This window comes from Xyrauchen texanus, chromosome 9 (assembly GCF_025860055.1).
Source record: "Xyrauchen texanus isolate HMW12.3.18 chromosome 9, RBS_HiC_50CHRs, whole genome shotgun sequence".
Classification (NCBI taxonomy): Eukaryota; Metazoa; Chordata; class Actinopteri; order Cypriniformes; family Catostomidae; genus Xyrauchen; species Xyrauchen texanus.
This window is the reverse complement of record NC_068284.1, coordinates 31,329,435-31,355,677: the sequence shown is the minus strand read 5'-3', so window position 1 is coordinate 31,355,677 and position 26,243 is coordinate 31,329,435. Positions and strand designations below refer to the sequence as shown.

General features: G+C 36.6%; 1 protein-coding gene across 1 annotated transcript; it reads right to left on the bottom strand.

Annotated features, from left to right (window-relative positions):
• Positions 1 to 605: 605 nt before the first annotated feature.
• Positions 606 to 24,699, bottom strand: LOC127649358 (kinesin-like protein KIF2C). Its single transcript, XM_052134413.1, has 21 exons — positions 24,538 to 24,699; positions 22,699 to 22,793; positions 22,417 to 22,533; positions 20,768 to 20,825; positions 20,004 to 20,135; positions 13,508 to 13,612; positions 13,117 to 13,208; positions 12,633 to 12,728; positions 12,487 to 12,541; positions 12,234 to 12,396; positions 10,553 to 10,643; positions 10,393 to 10,456; positions 10,210 to 10,301; positions 9,812 to 9,954; positions 6,537 to 6,741; positions 5,873 to 5,983; positions 5,623 to 5,690; positions 3,391 to 3,484; positions 3,051 to 3,125; positions 2,778 to 2,871; positions 606 to 1,506 (listed from the first exon to the last, which is right to left on the bottom strand). Exons 1-21 carry the CDS (start codon positions 24,596 to 24,598, stop codon positions 1,436 to 1,438), a joined length of 2,082 nt encoding a protein of 693 aa, XP_051990373.1. The 5' UTR covers positions 24,599 to 24,699; the 3' UTR covers positions 606 to 1,435.
• Positions 24,700 to 26,243: the final 1,544 nt, after the last annotated feature.

Below are 26,243 nucleotides of genomic sequence, written 5' to 3'. Positions count from 1 at the left end.
AACAGATACAAGACTCAACTCACATGAAACACATTTCCAGATTGAAAATACCAGCAAATGTTCCTTCAGCCTTCTTTAAAATGTATGGTGGTAACCGAACTGAAGGAGCATGTCTGTACATCCCAAGTGGTCCTTTTTAGTTATTCTAAGATTGTCCTTTCAGAGACAAACTGGCTAATTGTGCTCCAAGAAGATAAGCCACAATGCATCACTGAGTCTAGACTATTTGAGGCTGACAGCACTGTTAAAAAACACTGAAGGATTCCATTATAATCAGCTCTTGTGGCCTCTGGAAGTTAATTCATATTTTTCTGAGGTGAACCTCCAAAACCCTAATAGGGCCACAGTCATTCAGATTTAAACATGCTAGAAAAAACCCCCGAACAAACAAGACATTTATTTAATTAAATACTACAAATAAAACAAATCTAGTGACTATAGTAAATTAGTCCATCACAACGTGACTGTAGGCTACATGTGAAAACGTACATACAGAAGGATTTTTTCAGAACATTTGGCATTCATTTTACCAGCATTTTACATATAACCAGAAATAAATTCAAACAATTATACAGTGTTTAAATCAACTCAATCTCACGCTGATATATTGTTTTATTGTGAGAACGGTTTTACACAGCGAACAGCGTCAAAAACAAGTAGTATTTTCAAAAAAAAAAAACATACATGTAATAAAACAAGATACATATTTAGATTATATTGCACAACATGGGAAATAAATGTAACACTGCTTTGTTCGTTTACAGAGTATGGGGATAAATAGCTGGGGGTGGGGAGGTTGGGAAATGCCACCCAGAGAGCGCAGAGGAAGCAGTTGAGTTGAGCTTCTCGGCCTCACACAGAGATGTGGGGCCACCCACAGGCAGTCCGATTTTGTTTATTTTCCTCCTTTGGGGTAAACTTTTCAGTGTGAGCTGTTTATTACGCCTTTGATTTGTCATTTCAGCTTGTGTTTGCAGGGCAAGTGTATACACTGGTTGTGGCTTGTGTATAGTGGAGGTTTGGAGGTCAAGGCTGGGAGTGGGGGTTGAGAAGGTGGGTGGTATAAGGCAGCGCTCCCAGCTCAGACCACCACCTTCACTGTCCACTTTTGCGTCATCATGGTAAAAGCTCTGTTCCAAGTTGGAGACATGAAAACCAGTAAGCCGTATACAGAAATACTTCACCGAATGCACGTAAATAAGGAACAAGGGTTGATGTGTTATGAGGATGGCCTTAAAAATCAGGACACAATACAAAATGTGTTTTTAGAAAAGATCCAAAATGAAGGTGCCTTTATTTAGTATACAAAGACATTAAAACTTATACAAACACATATCTATGCAGCTACATGATAACATAATTAAAAGAACAGAGTGAAATTGCATCAGTTTTTAATAAAAGATTTCTTTGCCATTGGCCTCAGCTGAATCTCATCTTAGATTAGTTTGGATGACATCCTGACCGTCTGTTCTGCTTCAATGGCTGATCTCAAAGCCTGGTAAGACGCTACAACAACAAGAAAAACAATTTCAGTGCTAAGCAGGAAATGGCATGCTATGAGACCCTTTCAAACCACACAAATTTGACACTTTAGCAAGGGCTGAAGCTCACCCAAGTTCTTAAACTTTTAGTGTTTAATCTGCTAAACAGCTTAAGACCATTCTGAACCTGCTTACAAGACCTTAACAAATATCAGATGCAACTGAACTTTGACACCTACAGTTAAAACCTTTTTTAAAAGGACACTCAATCAAATGATCCATTTGATCATTGGCTCCTGTTTCACTCTCTGTTCAAGCTGACAAGCCAAACAACCTATAGTGTGTAAGTTTCACATGTTTATAGCACCATCTGCTGGTTATTTGGGAAATAAATTTCAATGCTTATATCAATCCATTTAAAATGGTGGCAGACTTGTGCAAAAAGTAACTTATGTTGGGATAAATGACAACTTGTTTTAATAAATTAAAAGTTTTAATAAAATAAATTAAAATTTACAGTAATGATTATATTGTTACTCATATTTTAAAATGAGTATTTGTGGAATATAAGCAACTTGTGATTGGTTAGAAATGTGTATATTTTATTGAGAAAAAAAATTTTGAAATCCATATCCAACCATATGATGGCTTTTGAGGCATCTCTCTCAATCATGCCCATAAAAAAATAAAACTGCCATATACTCTTATAAGATATGATTAAAGTGTGAACTAATATGTCTGTGTATTTTCATATATGCAATCTGCTCTGCCATTATAAAGATCTCATTTTACATTATAAGATATTATGATGTCATCTTACCATAAGTTGGGACCCAGCAAATGTTTATTTTAATTTTTTTTATACAATGTCTTTTTTTTAAAATGTCAATATTGTTTGGTTCATAGAATATATGTGATAAAAATTGATTATTGAAAAAATTATTTTATTCATATTGCATTTGATGTGTTGAATTGATCAGTGATATATATCAATCCATATTTATAGACCAAGAAGAGGATGTTGTCATGGCCAAACTCACAAATATTGGTATCTTAAAAGCCTGGCGAGTCCTCTGATAATACCACAAGACTTCCCACTGTAGCATATATGGGCTGAAAAAAAACTTAAATATCCTACACAAAAATGATTTGCTGGGCATCAGGAGTATAATGACATTTAAAGCCTAATGTATCAAATAAAACTTACAATTGCTGTAGATGTGCCCCTGAATTGTATATTTGGATCAATAAAATAGGAATATCCATGTAAGTGTCTTTTTGAATTCAATGAAATACCTTGCAGTTTCCTCATAAATGCATCAATCTCTGGTAAATTTGAAATAATATCAAATGAGGGACATTCCATAGACGTGGCAACCTCACAGCACCCCTGGAAAAGATATGTTGAACAGAAAATCTTACAAAGCAAAATATGAATAACAATTAAGGGAATATTGTATATGGGATTTTATTTTGATTCAATTGGTTATTGTTTGATTATAAGGTTTGAACCCCCCCAAAAAAACAGATCAGATTCACATATACAAGAAGACTCTGAATGCTACGAACCCTCAGTTCCTCATGAAACCGCTCCTCCATTTCAGAGACTTGGGATATAGCTTCAAATGCTGGGATAACGGACTCCTGAAAAATCAAGCAAATCACATTTCCAGTTTATTCACCCAAATTGGATTTCAAACTTTTGTGAAAACAAAATAGCATGAAAAAAAAAAGGCCTAATTTAGTTTAAAATGGGGATCTGATGCTTTATTGTCTCTAAAAATGTTGAATTAGTGTTCAAACGTTTCTCATTATGTCATAATGTTACATTTTATTGTTTACATTTATATATTCAGATTTTAAAAGTTCTGGAAAGAGATATTTAATACATTATCCTTTATTCACTCACCTCCTCTGAGGAGCTTCCATCCTCCAGAGAAAGCTCTAGACTCGAGCCATTATCCAATGAAGCTCCCTTAGATATTCCGTTCAGTTCTTTCACCCTGTCAGAAACACACAAATCTGACTGTAAATCCTATTCAAACCACCAGAGGGCCTGCTCAGCCAATTAGAAGCAAAAGGATCTGCACAGTTCCTCCTGTGTAGGGATGGAAATCATTAGGCATTTCATTATTCCATATCCTCTTAATGATTCTTGCAGTACTTTTGAGGAAGAATTATTTGGCAATTCTTATTGCATTTACTGCTGTTCTGAAATGATGGTATAATTTCAGATTTCTACGCAGCAGATCTCTGCAGTTCAAATCAGACACTAATTTAATACAATTCTTGTAAAAGGCATGTTTTCATACTTTTTAGAGGAAAAAAAGTAATCCAATAATTGATCCCAACTATATATTAAATAAATCTAATAAATGTGATAACATTTAATTCATTTATTTAATACAATTTATTACACTGATTAGATGAAAACTCATGTGTATCTTTAATTATACACTGACATATGAACATGTAGTCATTAACTACCCTGCCTGATTGAAGTCTGACAGGTCTGAAGTAAATCATTACATAATCAAGTAATAGTTGAAGAGACAGTTTAGACCAGGGGTACTCAACTCTGGAGAGCAGGATCCCCAAGTCTAAAGGGCCCAACTAATTTTTAAATGTACTGAAACATATTTTAATACATTTTTTAATTTTAATGAGGTGAGCAGACTATGCTATATGCATTTAATACATCATGGACGCATGTAATTAACACAAGTGAAATAAAACAATATATCAAAAAGTGTGGTTCTTTAAAAAAAATTAAAATAACAACTGTGATATAGTACTATAATTATAATGATCATATATTAAGCCAATATGTTTTTTGTTTGTTTATTATAAAAGATTCACACTTTTAAAAGTAGGCCATATGCTGCTGAGGAATGCAACCATCTAAAAAAATGACACCGAACAATTAAAATGTAAATTTTGAGAAATATTTTTTATTTTTTTTTGCCATATATAGAAAGATGATCCGTTTTCCGTTTTGTCACTGTCACGACATACTGGCCACCTAGGATGCACGCAGGCATTCATTATTTTTTATCTGTTAGCCTTTTCTTTTCCTCTATAATGGTTCAGCAGTTTATCAATACTGAGAATTATCATAAATGCTGTAGAAAGTGAAGGAGTTCAAGTACCTCGGGGTCTCGTTCACGAGTGAGGGGACAATGGAGCGGGAGGTTGGCCGGAGAATCGGGGCAGCGGGGGCGGTATTGCACTCGCTCTATCGCACCGTTGTCACGAAAAGAGAGCTGAGCCGAAAGGCAAAGCTCTCGATCTACCGGTCAATTTTTGTTCCTACCTCACCTATGGTCATGAAGGTTGGGTCATGACCGAAAGAACTAGGTCGCGAGTACAAGCGGCCGAAATGGGCTTCCTCAGAAGGGTGGCGGGCTTCTCCCTTAGAGATAGGGTGAGGAGCTCAGTCATCCGTGAGGAGCTCGGAGTAGAGCCGCTGCTCCTTTGCGTGGAAAGGAATCAGTTGAGGTGGTTTGTGCATCTGGTAAGGATGCCCCCTGGCCGCCTCCCTAGGGAGGTGTTTCAGGCACGTCCAGCTGGGAGGAGGCCTCGGGGAAGACCCAGGACTAGGTGGAGAGATTACTTCTCCACACTGGCCTGGGAACGCCTCGGGGTCCCCCAGTCAGAGCTGGTTAATGTGGCTCGGGATAGGGAAGTTTGGGGCCCCCTGCTGGATCAGCTGCCCCCGCGACCCGACTTCGGATAAGCGGTTGAAGATGGATGGATGGATGGCTGTAGAAAATGGTGACTACAACAACGCAGGCCACAAAAAGATGTCGAAAAAAGCTCCCTGGGTTTAGACTCATGTATCCTTATGTTGTACTACAGCTAGTGAGACTTCAATAGTTTGTGTTTGATGTTTATTCAATAAAAAGTACCGGCTCATGAGTCATTTGTTCAGGAATAACGGAACTGCAAGTTATGAAAATCATAAGGTTCCGGTATCTTAAATTTTTTTTTTAAACCGGTTCTGAAAAAGAACCAGTTCTTGGTTTCCAACCCTACTCCTGTGTTTGCCATCTGAGAAACCATTCTTCAGAATAAGATATAGCTAAATCAAAATAACTAAACCTTTGTTCAAGTAAAGGAAGGTAAGAAAATACATTTGTACCTGTTTGCATAACGTAGTGTGTTTAGAGTGTATTCACAAGAGCCCATGCCCGGTGAGATCATTGCGATCTGAAACAGACCAAAGTAGTAATTAATGTTACAATAAAGGACAATTGAAAACGAAAGCCCTTTTTTAAAAGTGTCATGCCACTCACATGGAAAAAATAAATAAAATTACAATAGACGGTCAAACACACACGCACACACACACACACACACACACACAAAATGAATACAAATGGCACACTTACCATACAGGTTCTGGAGTTTTCTCCAATAAAGGAGTCTCGAAGCACTTGGGTGAGTTTGCTCATCCTGAAAGGGATGTGTTCACTATTCTGACCCAGAGACCGAATACATTCCTGAGGAGTCAGGGAAGATGCAAGACAAGAATTCAAAGTTACAAAGCTACCAATTAAATTAGCGTTTGTAAGAACAGTGAACAAACTGGGTATAAATACTTATTTTGCAGTAATTTGGTCATCATCAGCAGCTTTATTAACACCATGTATAAGAGAGGACAATTCACACAATTTAAAAGTACTTACTACCTAATTTTGTATTGAATCCCACCAATTGATTTTATATAGATTGTACTCAAAGAACCATTTCTAGCCTAGTATCCAAGTCGCTTTGGATAAAAATGTCTGCCAAATTAATCAATGTAAAATGTAAATGCCTATGAAACATTTTAGAGCAGAGCTACAAAAATTACAATGACAAATGGAATGTTTCATGCCAGGAAAAATCACACAATTTTTTAATTTGTTAGAGCACCTAAAACGTTCCCTTCAATTAAGTCAAAGTTTGTGCATTAACCAAACAAACAACATTATCATGTAGAAATGACCCATTTGGTCTAACAGACTGCTGGTCTGTGGTGGTTAAATCTTATAGAATTGGACAGTACATCACCTTCAATGCCAGCAGGCTGCGGTTAATCTCTGCAGTCTCCACTATGGTGCTCCGCTCATTACTGCTGACATCAGTGCCACGCTCATTCCCAGCAAGGTCCACCAGAGAGAACTTCCCATGGAGGAAATTCCGCCGCCTCAGGACTACTTGCAAGACCGCATGTGACCGTGACGAACTGGCATTGGCAAACGTCTGGCCAGACGTTCTAGTAGTGTGAAATTGTTTTAGATAGGATTTGAGGGTTGCGTTTCATAAATACAGCATTACAAACACATGACCATTTTGGACAAAGCATGACAAAGTTCTCCAGAAAGAGACTATGATGTTTATAAATCCAAACCGTATATGGATGTGGTTGTGAGCAGGTTTGTAAACCATTATTTTGCTGTTCAGACTAGGGCTGCACGATTTGGACAAAAAGTCATATTGTGATTATTTCGAAAAATATTGCGATTTGAACTGCGATTATGATGGAAATATTTTCCACATGTTCAACTGCAAAAAGGCTACTGGAGTTTTCACATTTGAGCCCTCTTAAAAAGAACCAAACTGAGACCTTTTTTCAGTTCACCCACAAACAAATACATATATACACAGTGAAACAAAATCTTCTTCATATTCAAATGTTACAGTCCATCATGTACCAGGATCTCAGCCCACTAATCATCATCATTAGTTTTAAACAGTCAACTTCAATATTAGGGATGCTCAAATCAGGATTTTAACATCAGACATCGATCTCCAATTTTTCATCTCATCAATCGATGCTGATAATTTAAATTTTTATCAGCAGTTCTTTCAAAACTGGTTATATGTAAGCTTTCTGCTCAATGTCACTGTTAACTAAATTTCCCTGTTGGTAAAACCATAGTTGTTGCCTAGTTTTTGCTGTCAAAAATAGTGTTGATTGAATAATTCAGTATACACAAAATATAAATGTTACTCTTTATTCTAGGCCTTAAAAACGAGTAGGCTTATACAAACTATTCTTTACTGTATATAAGATAGTCCTAAAGAATGAGGCTTAATGTCAAACTTAAGTTGAACTGATAACCCATTGGTGTAATTCAATTTAAAGTGAAAATTTTGGTTAGTTTGTCACCATTTCATTTAATTATTTTATTATATTTAATTTAGCAATGCATTTTATTATATTAACTAAATATTTGATATACAGTCAGGTCCATATTGGGACATCGACACAATTCTAATCTTTTTGGCTCTATACACCACCACAATGGATTTGAAATGAAACGAACAAGATGTGCTTTAACTACAGACTTTCAGCTTTAATTTGAGGGTATTTACATCCAAATCAGGTGAACGGTGTAGGAATTACAACAGTTTGTATATGTGCCTCCCACTTTTTAAGGGACCAAAAGTAATGGGACAGATTAACAATCGTAAATCAAACTTTCACTTTTTAATACTTGGTTGCAAATCCTTTGCAGTCAATTACAGCCTGAAGTCTGGAACGCATAGACATCACCAGACTATGGGTTACATCCCTGGTGATGCTCTGCCAGGCCTCTACTGCAACTGTTCCTGCTTGTTCTTGGGGCATTTTCCCTTCAGTTTTGTCTTCAGCAAGTGAAATGCATGCTCAATCGGATTCCGGTTAGGTGATTGACTTGGCCATTGCATAACATTCCACTTCTTTCCCTTAAAAAACTCTTTGGTTGCTTTCGCAGTATGCTTCGGGTCATTGTCCATCTGTACTGTGAAGCGCCGTCCAATGAGTTCTGAAGCATTTGGCTGAATATGAGCAGACAATATTGCCCGAAACACTTCAGAATTCATCCTGCTGCTTTTGTCAGCAGTCACATCATCAATAATGAGAACCAGTTCTATTGGCAGCCATACATGCCCACGCCATGACACTACCACCACCACGCTTCACTGATGAGGTGGTATGCTTTGGATCATGAGCAGTTCCTTTCCTTCTCCATACTCTTCTCTTCCCATCACTCTGGTACAAGTTGATCTTTGTCTCATCTGTCCATAGGATGTTGTTCCAGAACTGTGAAGGCTTTTTTAGATGTTGTTTGGCAAACTCTAATCTGGCCTTCCTGTTTTTGAGGCTCACCAATGGTTTACATCTTGTGGTGAACCCTCTGTATTCACTCTGGTGAAGTCTTCTCTTGATTGTTGACTTTGACACACATACACCTACCTCCTGGAGTGTTCTTGATCTGGCCAACTGTTGTGAAGGGTGTTTTCTTCACCAGGGAAAGAATTCCTCGGTCATCCACCAGAGTTGTTTTCCGTGGTCTTCCGGGTCTTTTGGTGTTCCTGAGCTCACCGGTGTGTTCTTTCTTTTTAAGAATGTTCCAAACAGTTGATTTGGCCACACCTAATGTTTTTGCCATCTCTCTGATGGGTTTGTTTTGATTTTTCAGCCTAATGATGGCTTGCTTCACTGATAGTGACAGCTCTTTGGATCTCATATTGAGAGTTGACAGCAACAGATTCCAAATGCAAATAGCACACTTGAAATGAACTCTGGACCTTTTATCTGCTCCTTGTAAATGGGATAATGAGGGAATAACACACACCTGGCCATGGAACAGCTGAGCAGCCAATTGTCCCATTACTTTTGGTCCCTTAAAAAGTGGGAGACACATATACAAACTGTTGTAATTCCTACAACGTTCACCTGATTTGGATGTAAATACCCTCAAATTAAAGCTGAAAGTCTGCAGTTAAAGCACATCTTGTTCATTTAATTTCAAATCCATTGTTGTGGTGTATAGAGCCAAAAAGATTAGAATTGTGTCGATGTCCCAATATTTATGGACCTGACTGTATATTTATTATATGCATGTTCCTTCCTTTTCATTTTGTTGGATGTTGGTAAAATTAGTTCCGCTTTCACTTGTTTCCACGGGGAGTGTTATAAGGGCCACACGCTCTCTCGTGAGGTAAACAAATGACAGGAAAAGACGACTTTACAGGTGTTACTGTTAATGCCGTTTGCTCAGCAATCATTAAATAAAGATGTTTGAATTATACCCCATCTTGTATTCTGTGAAATTAATATGTTACCTGTGCCTTGTGGATACTGATTAAAAAAATATTTATTTAATTAAATTGCAGCCTTTGAAATTGAATAATCGCAAAAGTTCATATCGCGGTTTCGATTTAATTTAGATTAATTGTGCAGCCCTAGTTCAGACTACAGAAAACTATATAAATAGAGTCAGAAACACCTAAAGATGAATACAATTTTAGCTACATGTCTGAACAAAGCCTAATAAAAAGTCCTTAATTCATACCTGCATGCACTTCCTCGCTCAATCATCTTGATGACATCATCAACAGATGACACTGGCACCTCCTGCAGGCCAACAACATTGACCTGCTGTTTTTCATCCTCTAAAACACGCAGCTTTGCTTTCTTATTCAGCAAGTCAAACACCTGCACAGGGCACAGAAACAGCTCACAATCATGCCTGAGCAAGTATTTACACACACAACAATCTAAAATCAAGCTCGGCATAAAAAGCAAATCATAATATCAAGCTTGTTAAATTGAGCAAAAAAAGTACCATTAATCATTTGAAAAATTGAGGTTTATTTACTCAAATGACAGAGGAACAATAACTAAGAGATATCCTCTTTGATAAGACATCACATACATGTTTTCGAACTGTGTAACACAATATTTGCAAACCTTGCCATTGTAGATCTCAAAAAAAGTGACATATGGGCAAAGGTCCATATCAGCATATCGTTTTTGCCTCAGGAAAGTAAATACATCCTGTGCTGTGAAGTATGCAGACAGATTAATACATGAGTGAACAAGAATAAATACCAACAGGCCACTATGTTAAGTACATTTTATATTTCCAATCACCTGCAAGAGCATAGATCCCCTTAGAGCTGTTTTGACTCTTTCCAGAGAAGTCTCCACCCATTGTCTGTAAATTTAGCCTCAGTTGAAAAATGCATAAACTCATTGTTTCAAAGCAGTTTAGTCATTTTATTTGAAATGCAAGTAATGGAAAATTACTTACATGGGTCTTTCCACTGCCTGTTTGACCATACGCAAAGCACGTCGCCATACTACCATCAAAAATGGTCTTAACCAGGGGTTTAGCAGTGAATCTAAAAGTACATAAGACATTGTTTGTTGCTGATTAAATTAGCATGTTTTGTGGAATACATTTTAGGGCTGGGAAATGTAACTAGTTAATTTCTGCGATTAATAGTTGACACTTAAAGCAATTTAAGCAATTGATGCATTATCCGTTTTTTCCACTTCCTTAATTCACAAATGTTTTTCCTCAATTCCTGTGGCTGAAATTGGCACATATAATTTTCCAGAAGGTACAAACTTTTCATCAAGCACAACATGTCCTGGGCATAATAAACATGGGTGCAGATTAACTTTATTGAGAACCACAAGTGGTGAGGCAGATGTGGAAAAGATGCCGTAACTTTTCGCATTGCCAAAAATGCTCACTCACCATCATCTGAACCGGTGTCAAAAGCGAAACCACACAAGAGACTCAGGGTGTGTGTTATATAATGGCAGCCAGAGAAAACAACAGTTTTGAGATTTTAAATTCAGCAAATTAAACTTCAGTATTCAATTTGTTTTATATCTGTATGCATTGCATTTTATAATGCATTGACAGTTTGGGGTGGATAAATTGATTGATTTCCTGATGCATCAGAAACTTAATTTGAAGGATCTCGATATCCATTCTTAAATCCCGAGATATATCTTTTACACTATGTGCAACCCACAAATACAATGAGGAAACACTCGCATTTGCAACCAATTTTCGTTATTTCGAATGCTATTGTGGAGTGGTGGTGGTGTAGTGGTCTAAGCACATAACTGGTAATCTGGTAATCAGAAGGATGCTGGTTCGAGCCCCACAGCCACCACCATTGTGTCCTTGAGCAAGGCACTTAACTCCAGGTTGCTTCAGGGGGATTGTCCCTGTTATAAGGGCTCTGTAAGTTGCTTTGGATAAAAGCATCTGCCAAATGCATAAATGTATTCTGAGATGAGTTGGCGCTGTTTTAGTTGCCAAGATTCTCTTGCCAAAAAAGCTTGATATTAATTTAATCTGCCAATTTAATCCTATTATTAAAAAGTGCACTGGAAAACACCAGAAGATTTTGCCCAACTTTTATTTACAGAATGTCCACTGATTTCATGGCACGTAACCCTATACTTGACTAACACCTATATGTTGACTAACAAGATGACCAACCAGAAAGTTCTTTGAGACAAATGAAAAAGTACATATATTTAAGATTATAATGTTTGTTTTAGTGTACCAGGATTAAATCGCAATTGATCACAGAAAACTGCAATTAATTACTTAAAATACACACAGTAGTGCGTCTGTATATTCAGTCAACATTTCTTTGGCATGTATTTGGTGTGCCTTCTTTTTGCTTCAATGACATCATGCACTCAATCTGCCATGGACTCCACAAGTTTGAGCAACACATGTTATGCAAAACAAGGCTATGATTTGAGAATGTTCCAAAGGGAATCATGTGGGCATTAATAGAAGCAAGAAAATCTGACCTTTTGTAAAAGGTCAGTAAAATTATATTAGATTTTCAATTAGACTTTTGTACCCAGCTGTATATACACAAACAATTGTTAATGAAGGCCAAGGCCGGTCAAGTATATATATAAAAGAACAAATTGACCTCAGAATAGGAAGATACCTGTAAACCAAGTCATTGGTGGCGTCTTCATCGAACGAGTAATCAAAATGGAACGTCTGATTCTCCAGGTACTTCGTCAGATCCACTTTCTGCTTGGGCTCATGCAAAAGTAGGGCTCCTTTACCAGGGATTGTGACCACATCAATCTCTTTCTTGGCCAGCTCTGAGCACAATAACTCAGTGAAATGAGACACACAAAGAAACAATTCAATTCAATCAAGAAACAATTAAAAAGGATGTATCAGTTACCTACCTTTTTTATTCAGAGGACGTTTGCGAACACAGACACAAATTCTGTGAGGTTTGACCTACAAGATGCACCTTGGGTTAGAATATGATAACATTACACACTTGTTATTTTTATAAGAATTTTCAGAACTGTATGCTTAATTAACTCACAGGATCAGACAAAGACAAGGGCACTTTCTCCAAGGTCTCTCTGTAATCCTCAATCATCTGGTAAAACTGCTTATTAGGGCGACTTGTATCTCCAAACTAGCAATAAAACAGAAAGGGCAAGGAGAAAAACCATTAGCATTGTGTAATTTCACATTTCAAGACAATTAGGTCCTTTGTACACCAGGTGCGTTGTAAACAAATGAGGCAAAAGAAATGAATTTTATACACTGCAAAGTATAAAATATTAGCAAAGAAGTTTTCAAACTATTCACATCAAGTCCAATAGCAAATTTGTCAAGCACTGAAAGAAGTTTGTATATCTGAAGGGACTGATCAGCATTCCAGCAAAAACAACAACAAATAATTGCAGAATAATATTCAGACTCCGTGTGAACGAAAGCATTGTGAAGCACTGTGTTAAAATCTTTTAGTGCAGAAAATTCAGACTTGGTGTGAATAGGCCTAAGACTTTAAAATATTGTACCTTCCCTCTCTTCTGCGTTTCCGGGTTTTTTGCTAGAGACAACCTTTTGCTTGCCACTTTGCTAAATTCTGAGGCTTGAGACATGCGATGGCCTAAAATATTAGAATATGACGAGGCAGTCATTACCATGAGTAAAATTGAACTATTCAAAGAGAGATCACATTGACTTGCTCAAATTAATAATGCACGGTTAACAACAATATTGCACAATTCAATCAAGACTTCCAGAAATTCCAAACAGGAAATGACAGATGCAATGATTGACACCACAATTCTATCAAAGCATTTATATACATTCATTGATTAATTGGGAATGGTCCTAAACAGATCTTAAATGAAGACAAAGTAACAAGTGATTCACATGTTTTAACAAATCCAAAACCATACATACTTGTTGGACCCATGGGGACACATTTGGAAGCTTCGCTCTCACAAGCAGCTTCAGCAGTTGGTAGCAGAGGAGAGGCTGGCTTTGAAACAAGCCTCCTCTGGTAGCCTGTCAATCCAGATGTGACGAAACATAAATGCATGCAATTTAAAGCTTATGTAATTTTTTCAGTGTTAAAATACTTTAATTCCAAGCTTAATATGCAGAGACAACTATAAGATATTCATAGGTTAATTTTCTTGAACTGTACATTCTGTGTCTTTGTGCTGCTCTGTTTAGATAGACCTGCTTAGACCAACTGTGTGAGTTGGGAGCAGGAATATCTGACTGTTTGAACAACTGAAGATGAGGGGCATAATCAGAAAGCTGTTTTGAAAACATTGTTTATTTTTTCAATTCCATTCAGTGGCACTAGTGTCACAGAAATTACATCCTTCAGCTTTATAGGCCAAAGTATACTTGCTATTCCGTCTCACGCAGTGCACTCGATGCAATTTTCATCATTAAGACAGTACACACAGACTAGGGATGCACCGAAATTAAAATTCTGGGCCGAAACGGAAAATCCAGGATGCACTTGGCCGAAAACCAAAACGTACTTTTTTTTTACCTATTTAAGAAAAAAAAAAAGAGATTTTTTTGTGTATAATTGTATTAATATTATACTTTTCATTAATTTCATGAATTTAATGAATCTGAATTGAAAAACTACAAACCAATAAAATAAATCACAATTTTATTGGACAAAAAATATATTAAAACATTATTAAATATTATTCTTCTTTCAGTTCTGTAAAAATATAATTTTACAGATTTTATTAACAATTATCCAAATAATTTAAAGTTTTAGAAAACTATTATATGCAAAACAACAGTCAAGTAATGAACTTAGCTAGCATCTTTCAAAAAGTTTAAATATGCAACAGTAATTTTAATTGAAACAAAAAGGCAGAACACAGAATGGCAGAGGGCCTCTATTCCACTGATCTATAAAACTATAATATATATATATATATATATATATATATATATAAACTATAATATATATATAAAACTATAATATATATATATATATATATAACATATATATATATATATATATATATATATATATATATATATATATATATATATATATATATATATAAACATAATATATATATATATATATATATATATATATATATATATATACACAGTGAGGAAAATAAGTATTTGAACACCCTGCTATTTTGCAAGTTCTCCCACTTGGAAATCATGGAGGGTCTGAAATTGTCATCGTAGGTGCATGTCCACTGTGAGAGACATAATCTAAAAAAAAATCCAGAAATCACAATATATGATTTTTTTAACTATTTATTTGTATGATACAGCTGCAAATAAGTATTTGAACACCTGTCTATCAGCTAGAATTCTGACCCTCAAAGACCTGTTAGTCTGCCTTTAAAATGTCCACCTCCACTCCATTTATTATCCTAAATTAGATGCACCTGTTTGAGGTCGTTAGCTGCATAAAGACACCTGTCCACCCCATACAATCAGTAAGAATCCAACTACTAACATGGCTAAGACCAAAGAGCTGTCCAAAGACACTCGAGACAAAATTGTACACCTCCACAAGGCTGGAAAGGGCTACGGGGAAATTGCCAAGCAGCTTGGTGAAAAAAGGTCCACTGTTGGAGCAATCATTAGAAAATGGAAGAAGCTAAACATGACTGTCAATCTCCCTCGGACTGGGGCTCCATGCAAGATCTCACCTCGTGGGGTCTCAATGATCCTAAGAAAGGTGAGAAATCAGCCCAGAACTACACGGGAGGAGCTGGTCAATTACCTGAAAAGAGCTGGGACCACCGCTTCCAAGGTTACTGTTGGTAATACACTAAGACGTCATGGTTTGAAATCATGCATGGCACGGAAGGTTCCCCTGCTTAAACCAGCACATGTCAAGGCCCGTCTTAAGTTTGCCAATGACCATTTGGATGATCCAGAGGAGTCATGGGTGAAAGTCATGTGGTCAGATGAGACAAAAATAGAACTTTTTGGTCATAATTCCACTAACCGTGTTTGGAGGAAGAAGAATGATGAGTACCATCCCAAGAACACCATCCCTACTGTGAAGCATGGGGGCGGTAGCATCATGCTTTGGGGGTGTTTTTCTGCACATGGGACAGGGCGACTGCACTGTATTAAGGAGAGGATGACCGGGGCCATGTATTGCGAGATTTTGGGGAACAACCTCCTTCCCTCAGTTAGAGCATTGTAGATGGGTCGAGGCTGGGTCTTCCAACATGACAACGACCCAAAGCACACAGCCAGGATAACCAAGGAGTGGCTCTATAAGAAGCATATCAAGGTTCTGGCGTGGCCTAGCCAGTCTCCAGACCTAAACCCAATAGAGAATCTTTGGAGGGAGCTCAAACTCCGTGTTTCTCAGCGACAGCCCAGAAACCTGACTGATCTAGAGAAGATCTGTGTGGAGGAGTGGGCCAAAATCCCTCCTGCAGTGTGTGCAAACCTGGTGAAAAACTACAGGAAACGTTTGACCTCTGTAATTGCAAACAAAGGCTACTGTACCAAATATTAACACTGATCTTCTCAGGTGTTCAAATACTTATTTGCAGCTGTATCATACAAATAAATAGTTAAAAAATCATATATTGTGATTTCTGGATTTTTTTTTTTAGATTATGTCTCTCACAGTGGACATGCACCTACGATGACAATTTCAGATCCCTCCATGATTTCCAAGTGGGAGAACTTGCAAAATAGCAGGGTGTTCAAATACTTATTTTCCTCACTGTATATATATATATATATATATATATAGATCAGTGCTCTATTCTGTTTATGTAAACGTATGTACACTTTAAGTGCACATTATTGTGCAAAACAACAGTGCAAAACAGCAGTAATTGAACTAAATCCAACCTCAACTGTAAACTATGGAATGATATTCCGGACATTATTCAAAAGGAATTGCAAATTGTACTTGCAATTGCGTTTTCAATTTGTGGACGCATAAAATGTGACATAATCCAAACGCAATTGCAAATCGCGCATTACCGTTTGCATTTTCGTTTAAGCTGAACGCACAGTGACTGCCAGATTTCAAATGGAAAAGCAAAGTCCGTTTGCAACTGTGTTTCCCATATCTTACGAGTTTTGGCCCTGTCATATTTAAATAGCAATTTCAATTACCACGCCTGCTTTTTCACTTTCTCAGCGTCACGTATGTAGCCAGCCAAAACTCAAATGGAATACTAATTCCCTTAGTATTTCCATTTCGATGCCTTACACAGAAACCTGTCAATCAGGGTCAAGGGTGGGATTATGCTATGGGGCGTGTTTGTCTTGGGAAGTGACATCACTCACAGTCTATCAGGATCAATAATTAGCACTGCACTTTATTCATCTATAATCTCACACTGGACTGTCAACATATTCTCCTCAATATACTACATATATATATATATATATATATATATATATATATATATATATATATATATATATATATATATATATTTCATATACTCCTACTTATTGTATTGTATATTGTGTGTATTGTTTACTGTACATTGTATATGTGTTGTGTAAGTATGTGTACATTTGATTTGTAAATTGTTTTGTGTCTGTTGTTTACTGTAATTGGTATATGTCTCTTCACTGTCATGACTGCTATGTTGCTCGGAACTGCACACAAGAATTTCACCTACTGTTGCACTTGTGTACATGGTAGTGTGACAATAAAGTGATTTGATTTGATTTGATAAACCGGCGTCTGTTCAGGCCATCACCTCTTGACCGTCGACTGCGAGTGACGTCACTTCCCAAGACAAACACGCCCCATAGCATAATCCCACCCTTGACCCTGATTGACAGGTTTCTGTGTAAGGCATCGGAAATGGAAATACTAAGGGAATTAGTATTCCATTTGAGTATTAGAAAATCAGTTATTTTGAATTCTTATAATAAAGGTGGCTTAAATTTAATTGATTTTGATTCTCTTAACAATACCTTAAATATTTATTGGCTTAAACGTTTCCTTCACAATCAATCTTCTATTTGGAGTATAATCCCAAGATATATTTTTTCTCAATTAGGAGGTATACATTTTCTTTTAATGTGCAATTATTCAATTAGTAAACTTCCTGTCAAACTTTCCAATTATCATCAGCAGATGCTTATGGCTTGGAAACTTATTTACAAGCATAATTTCTCGCCACACAATTTTTTAATTTGGAACAACTGTAATATTCTTCATAAGAGGAAATCTTTATTTCTTGAAAACTGGTTCAATAATGGGGTGATATTAGTAAACCAGCTATTTGATAGTGAAGGTAATTTATTTAATTATTCCGATTTTGTTTCAGGATACCAATTCCCAATATCTAGTAAAGAATTTAATATAGTTTTCAAGGCCATCTCTTTGGAAATCTGTATGCTGTTTAGAAACAATAATAGTGCTACAGTGACTTCTGTTTCTCCCCTAGCCCTGAATCTACTGTGGTTGGTTCTATTTGTTTTTCAATACATAAATCCAATTATAAAATTAGGTCATTATTTTTGGACCCTGTTACTTCAATCCCTTCCTCCATTTCTTATTGGAATAACCTTTTTGATGATATTAAATGGTCATATGTTTGGTCACATCCTCAGAAATGCTTTCTAACTAATAAAGTTAAAGAAATATCCTATAAAATTATTCATAGATTTCATCCAGTTAAATAATTTTTTAAAGAAATTTAGAAATGATATTGATACTTCCTGCTCTTTTTGTGAAGCCTCCTCTGAAACTGTTGATCATTTGTTTTGGGAATGTCTTTTTACTCGGTCTTTCTGGAACAATATTGATGCTCTGATTGTCCAAAAGGTTTTATGTAACTTTTCTTTATCATATAGACACATTCTTTTTGGGTTTTATGTTAAAGACAAGAATCTAATTAATGCATGTTTTTGTATAAACCTTCTTTTATATATTGGAAAGTTTCATATCCATAAATGTAAATATATGAAAAGTAAACCCCACTTTAGCTTTTTCAAAGAAGAATTGAAGATGTATTTAAATACAATTTCAACTTCTGTTAACAAGAAAGCAATGAAAACGTCCAGAATTAGTGCCATGTTTAATATTCTCTCTTAATGTTTTTTTCTTTTGTGCCCTCTTCTTTTTTTTTTCTTTCTTCTCTTACTCTCTTTTCTTTTTAGACTATTGTTGAATATATTTAAATTTCTTTCACATTTCCTCTCAATGTATTCTGAACCATAATTTCTCTTTTGTTTTGAAAGATTGTTTATATTTCTTGTATGTATCGTCTTGTTCTGTTTGTTAATACTGCAATAAAAAAAAAAAAAATAAAATAAAAAAATAATAGTATTCCATTTGAGTTTTGGCTGGCTACATACGCGACGCTGAGAAAGTGAAAAAGCAGACGTGGTAATTGAAATTGCTATTTAAATATGACAGGGCCAAAACTCGTAAGATATGGGAAACACAGTTGCAAACGGACTTTGCTTTTCCATTTGAAATCTGGCAGTCACTGTGCGTTCGCTTAAACTAAGCGTTTGGATTATGTCACATTTTATGCGTCCACAAATTGAAAACGCAATTGCAAATACAATTTGCAATTCCTTTTGAATAATGTCCGGAATATCATTCCATAGTAAACGACTGATGTATCCTCAAGTGAAGAACAAGTGTAATGTAATTGCTATACACATCAAATTGGACCGCTTTCTATTTAACTACAAGTGACCGGTTTCTCTTCAAGAACAAAAGTTGCTAAACTTTCTGACAGTCTCTCCTGTCAGAAAGCTCATCAAGAACATGAGATGCTGCACTAAACAGTCTCTCACTCTCTGTGCTGGTGCTTGGGCAGATAAATACCTGTGCGCAATCCACGCAAGCAAAGGAAAGCGGTCTTTGTTTATGCGACCGTAGTCAAGGGGATTGTAGCTTCTGGCGTAGTTCAGCTAGATACGTCTCAAGTTGTGGTGTAGCAGCGCTAGTTGTGGCACTGCTGTGGATCGGGGCGCTTTCCTGTAGAATCTCTTGCTGTACTCTGTGTATATATATATCTTGAAAGTTCTGCTGAACAAACACTGCAGATCGCAAATGTGATGTCCTTATCAGAAACTTTGAAGAATTTCCACACCGCTGACATGATCGGCCTTTGTTTGGTAGCGCCGTGATAAGGGCTAGATCGATCCAGAGTGAAATCAGAGCACTGAGGGGCGGGGCGGTATATATTTTCGGCCTTTTTTCTCTTTCGGCCGAAAACCGAAAGTGCCATTTTCGCCGGCCGAAATTTCGGTGCATCCCCGTGGAAAAAGCGCATCTGCACCCCCTCAACCATGCGCAACACAGAATGGCACACGATTAAAAACAACCCTTTACCTTAAGTTAGCAACATCAATCATCAGTTTCGTGCAATACAATACTATCTGATCATTAAGTAATGACTTCATCTATGAACGTCATGCCATGTAAAAGACACACCTGAAGGTTTAGGGATAGTGGATGAGGGAAGGTCTTGAGGGAGAACATCCTCTGCAACCGTTGCCATGACCGCAGGTGGAGGGGCAGGCTGTCGGAAAAAGCACGTCTGACGTGTCATCATCCTTCTAGAAGCTGAGGAGGCAAAAATCGCTTTATTAAATGCAGCCTGATCTATTATTCATTTAAACGGTGTTCATGCATTAATATAATGGATTAAAAACTTCCATTGTCAATATGGCCATTATATCTGAAAGCCATTTTTTGAAAAAATTTCTCCAAATACCATTTTGTGCATAAAAAGCAGTGAGAAATGGTAATTCTTACAGTGAAGATAGCAAGAACAATAATTGCTTTATCAAATAGTGAGTAATGCTTTAGAGAGGAACCAGAGTGCATTGATCACTGCTAGAATTTATGAATATCTATGCTATGCAGCCATCAACTTGCTGGACTGATAAGATACAGGGATTTAAAAGTCTATTTCTGATTGTTAAGAGGAGAGAATAATTTAAAAGGAGAAAATCATGTGGACAGAAGTGGGAAGAAACGCCCTGATCAAGTCTAATGATACCAGTTATAATACAACCATGAGTGAGTGTGAATGGTCAGGACATGGAGATATTATGCAAACCTGGCTCTTCAGATGGACCACCCTGAGCAGCAGCTTCAAATGGGAGACATCGAAAGATTACGCTGGCGCACTGATACGATACCTATGAATTGGAGTAAACCTACTGGAAAAAAGATAGAAGATTGTAACTTACGTTCTGATGGTGCAGGTATTCTTGATAACCTTAAGGGAAGCTCTGTTGCTCTGGCATTCTGAAACAAACACATAGAACAGAACTTTGTGAGTAATGAAGCTTTGTTCAAACAGGAAGCATACATCTAGGACTTTCTTGTGTGTGTGTGTGTGTGTGTGTGTGTGTGTGTGTGTGTGTGTGTGTGTGTTCAATTTAACACTGCAAACTTAGCAGGCTGTTTTTAACAGAAAAAACCCCACATGAAATCAGATTTTTACTAAAAAAATCACCACATTCATAATCTGCCAGTCAGAATAAAATTCAAGATTGCTTTCGTTCATCAATCTGGACATAACATATAAGTTACGTCATACACAATATCATGTCCAAATTCACTCACTCTTTTCCAATATAAATGGCCTACATTATAGTAAATGAGTGAAAGAATAAGCAACTCCAGACACATCATACAGATTAATTTGTAAAATACAGTAATGCTATCATTGCTTATGTTGTCTCAAATGACTCACACATGCTAAAACAACGAGTTGCCATGATGAACATCTTTCAATAACTACAGCTACTCTCCATTACTGAAGAAAGTCTCTTGGCACATACTTGCACTTATGTCAGTACCGTGGCAACTGATGTAGATAAACCGATCAGCCACAAAATTAAAACCACCTGCCTAATATTGTGTAGGTCCCCCTCGTGCTGCCAAAACAGTGCCAACCGACATCTCAGAATAGCATTCTGAGATGATATTCTTCTCACCACTATTGTACAGCGTGGTTATCGGAGTTATAGTAGACTTTGTCAATTCGAACCAGTATGGCCATTCTCCATTAACCTCTCTAATCAACAAGGTATTTCCGTCAACAGAACTGCCGCTCAATGGATGTTTTTTGTTTTTGGCACCATTCGGAGTACATTCTAGAGACTGCTGTGTGTGAAAATCCCAGGAGATCAGCAGTTACTGAAATATGGCACCAACAATCATGCCACGATCCAAATCACTGAGATCACATTTGATCTCCATTCTGCTGGTTGATGTAAACATTAACTGAAGCTCCTGGCCTATATCTGCATGATTTTATGCACTGCTGCCACAAGATTGGCCTATTAGATAATCGTATGGAGGATCGTTGGTGCCAGATGGGCTGGTTTGAGTGTTTCTGTAACTGCTGATCTCCTGGGATTTGTACGCACAGCAATTTCTACATTTTACTTAAAATGGTGCCAAATTAAATAAATAAATAAAACATCCAGTGAGCAACAGTTCTTTGGATGGAAATGCCTCGTTGATGAGAGCGGTCAACAGAGAATGGAAAGACTGTTTCAAACTGACAAATCTACGGTAACTCCGATAACCATTCTGTACAATTGTGGTGCGAAGAATAGCATCTCAGATTGCCATTCTGAGATGCGGGTTGGCACTGTTTTGGCAGCATGAGGGGACCTACACAATAAGGTGGTTTTAATGTTGTGGCTGATCAGTGTGAATCTGACTACACTTTCTGAACAAATGGAATGTGATTCCATCCCTTGTAAAATGACAGGGCGGACAGTCAGTATTTAATATTTCATTTGAAAAACAAATCAAAATTGTACGTGGTGTGATCCCGAAGACAAAATGTATGCAAGAATGCAAGTAAAAATATAGAACTCACTTTTGCTGGTTTTGTCAAAGGTGTAGCATTAGGGGCAGGGACAGGCTCCTCCTGACGGCATGGTTGTAGGTGTTGCATAAGGTCGGAATTGAGTTGCTCAAGTTCATCCAGGTCAACCTATGGGACACTCTACTTACTCTTGATAACAATGACATCCTAGAGCGGATTTCTTTTGGGCACTTCATAGAAGTACAAAAAATTGACTCCAAATAACCAGCATGTTTGGTAAACATTCCAATAACTGCAGTGTAACAGAGTGTGTCAAACAAATTAAGTACTAACCTCTTTCCCTTTGGCCAGGCCTTTCTCAGTCCATTCGACATTTACTGTGGACTTCGTAAGATTGACAGTTTTCACTGTGGCACTGTGTATTCTCCCTGCATTGAAGAAAAAAATAAAAAATAAAGGTGGTAATGATCTTAAGAACATCCACATGCTGACTTTCACATCACAACAGTCAGAAAAACAACAAAATTCCAAAAATTGCCTTTAAAGAAAACAAACTATGTAACAGGAGACTTATGCTTTGATTCAGTGGAGTACTTGATTTTACCTGAAGTACTTACTAAACTATCTAGACAGTTTAGTCAGTACTTCAGGTAAAGCAAGTAGATTCTAGTCCTATGATTGAGAAAAAGAACATAAGGTTGTCTGTTTCAGTCATTAACTTAAGGAGAAATTACAGGTTCCATTTGCATATTCACATTTATATATAGGTTATATAAATATATATTATTTTCTCTTTAGTTGCTCTTCATTCTATTTTGTTCTTATGGAAAGAAATTGGTAATTTTATTCACCAAAGTGGCATTCAACTGATCACAATGTATAGTCAGGACATTAATAACATGAAATATTACTTTTATCATTTGAGAAACATTTTCAGAACTTCTTAAACTACTTCAAAGTGTTCTCATCCTCCAAAAATCCTCCATGTGCAGTAATGACAGCTTTGCAGATTCTTGGCATTCTAGCTGTCAGTTTGTCCAGATACTTGGGTGACATTTCACCCCATACTTCCTGTAGCATTTGCCATAGATGTGGCTGTCTTGTCGGGCACTTCTCATGCACCTTACAGTCTAGCTGATCCCACAAAAGCTCAATAGGTTTAAGATCCATAACACTATTCCAATTATCTGTTGTCCAATGTCTGTGTTTCTTTGCCCACTCTAACCTTTTGTTTTTGATTTTCTGTTTCAAAAGTGGCTTTTTCTTAGCAATTCTTCCCATAAGGCCTGCACCACTGAGTCTTCTCTTTACTGTTGTACATAAAACTGGCGTTGAGCGGGTAGAATTCAATGAAGCTGTCAGTTGAGTACATGCGAGGCATCTATTTCTCAAACTAGAGACTCTGATGTATTTATCCTCTGTTTAGTTGTATCTGGGTCTTCAACATCTCTTTCTGTCCTTGTTGGAACCAGTTGTCCTTTGAAGACTGTAGTGTACACTGTATGAAATCTTCAGTTTTTTTCAGCCTTCATTCCTCAAAACAATGATTGACTGATGAATTTCTAGTGAAAGCCGTATCTTTTTTGCCATTGTTGACCTAATATTGACCTTAAGTCATGCCAGTCTGTTGTACACTGTGGCCACTCAAAAACAAACATGAAGACAATGTTAAGCTTCATTTAAAGGACCAAACAGCTTTCAACGGTGTTTGATATAATGGCAAGTGATTTTCTAGTACAAAATTAGCAATTTATCATGATTACTCAAGGATAAGGTGTTGGGAGTGATGGCTACTGGAAATAGGGCATGTCTAGATTTGATCAAAAATGACTACTTTGAAATAGTGATGGTGCTGTTTTTTTTTTTTACATCAGTAATATCCTGACTATACTTTGTGATCAGTCGAATGCCATTTTGGTAAATTAAAGTACCAATTTCATTCCGAAACAGCAACATCTGTACATTATTCCAAACTTTTGGCTGCCAGTGTATATATTTTAGCTGAATTATTTAATTACCAGCTAATAGCACTACATGCTGTATTGTTTTGCTTTGTATTTGATAAGTTTACTTTGATCTGGTTTTACTTGATTTGAGATACACTGTTTTGTAGACGCAGTTTACACCTGTAGCTTCAGAGACTCAAGATTAGCTGCTAGCAAAGCATCTTACCATCACTACGACTTATGTTGACAGCGAGACCAACCAGCAGTTTCGACATTACAGGATCCATCTTAAGGTTTTCTTTATTAATAAAAGCTTTTGACGACCGCTTCTAAATCTCAGAAAGAAAACCTTGTGTTTTCTGTGATAAAACGTTGCCCCTATGAGTCGTAAAACTATCCTAACATCAACCGCCCTGCATTCAAAAATCGTCAGCAGAAGTCATTGGATTATTTAAGGAGGAGGTGCTTCGTTTTGTCCAATCACAACATTGCAGGATCTGAAGGCGTCTTTTAGAAGAAAAAAAAAAGACTGGCATTTAAATGGAGCTTACTTAGAAACGACAGTCATCACAAACTATGGGGCCACAATGAGAAACAAGCCAACTTCATTTACTGGTAAACTCAACGATTAAATATTTGAATATGATTCGCTGAATTAATGGCATATTTAAATTGTTTATCCAAAAATTTGGCATCGTTACGATTCGTTACATCGCCATTTATTATCGCACCAAAGTAGTAATAATACCACGAAATAATAATAAAAAAAAAAGCACACTTAATTGGGCTTGCATTTTGGGGGGGATGTAATTTTACATGGTTGTATATTTAAGCTGTGAATATTTAAATGGAAAGCATTTAACACAACACACAGACAAACATTTAAAAAAAAAAAAAAAAGTATCTTGGATACTATTGTTCTGATGCAATGAAACTTCATAATGAAGCACTTTTCATACTACTCTCCTCTTCATATCGCCTTAAGATATATCCCTTATAATCATTGTAAGGTGTAATGCATTACTAAGTAATTAATTACTTTAAATTCATTTATTTGAAAAGGTAAAGTAAGGGATAAAAGAACAGTTTCATGTATTTTGGTATTTTCCATCTGGTCGAGGTCGATAATGGTTTTATAATGTAATTATTAATGTAATTACTTTTCAGACAGAGTAATTAGTACAGTAATCTAATTACACTGTAGAATATGTAATTAGTAGTTAGTAATTAATTACATTTTAGAGTAACTTACCAGACACTGCTTATAATGTATTATTCCTGTTTTGTAAGTTGCTTTAGATAAAAATGGTTGCCTTATGAATAAATGTAAATGTAATAATAAATATTCACCTTCCAAAGTTTACATAGAAATATTCAGTTTTAAAAAAATGTCATCTTTATTATTCAACAGGTGTCATTCGGTCCATTACACATTATTTCGCTTTGAAATTTAGTTGGAAATGTGAATAGTTGATTGTAAGGGGTTACGATGGGCAAGGAGGAGGTGAGAACCAGCTTGTTAATATAAATAATAATTTTGTGAAAACATAATCACACACATGACGGACATGCCTGTAATTCTCTCTCTCTCTCGAGAACCGTTGTCACCGTTGTCAACCTGGGGGTTATTTTTGATTCTGAATTCAAATTTGATAAACATATAAATTCTGTAGTCAGAGACAGTGTTTTTCAGCTTAAGGGACTTCGCAAGATTAAAACTTTTCTTACTTTTAATGATTTGGAGACAGTCATTCACGCATTTATCTCAACCGGGCTGGAATACTGTAATGCTCTGTATGCCGGAATAAACCAGTCCTCACTCTCACACCTACAGCTGGTACAGAATGCCGCAGCCCGTCTTTTGACTGAGCATATTACACCTGTGTTAGCATCACTTCATTGGTTAACCTGTTCAATTCAGAGTTGATTTTA

Excerpts from the sequence above, each read along its gene's own strand:
- LOC127649358 (XM_052134413.1), bottom strand. The coding sequence starts at position 24,598 with ATGGATCCTGTAATGTCGAAACTGCTGGTTGGTCTCGCTGTCAACATA. Across the intron at positions 12,729-13,116 it reads AAACGCAGAAGAGAGGGAAG|TTTGGAGATACAAGTCGCCC; the intron begins GTACAATATTTT and ends TTTTATTGCTAG. Across the intron at positions 5,984-6,536 it reads GCAGCCTGCTGGCATTGAAG|GAATGTATTCGGTCTCTGGG; the intron begins GTGATGTACTGT and ends CTGACTCCTCAG.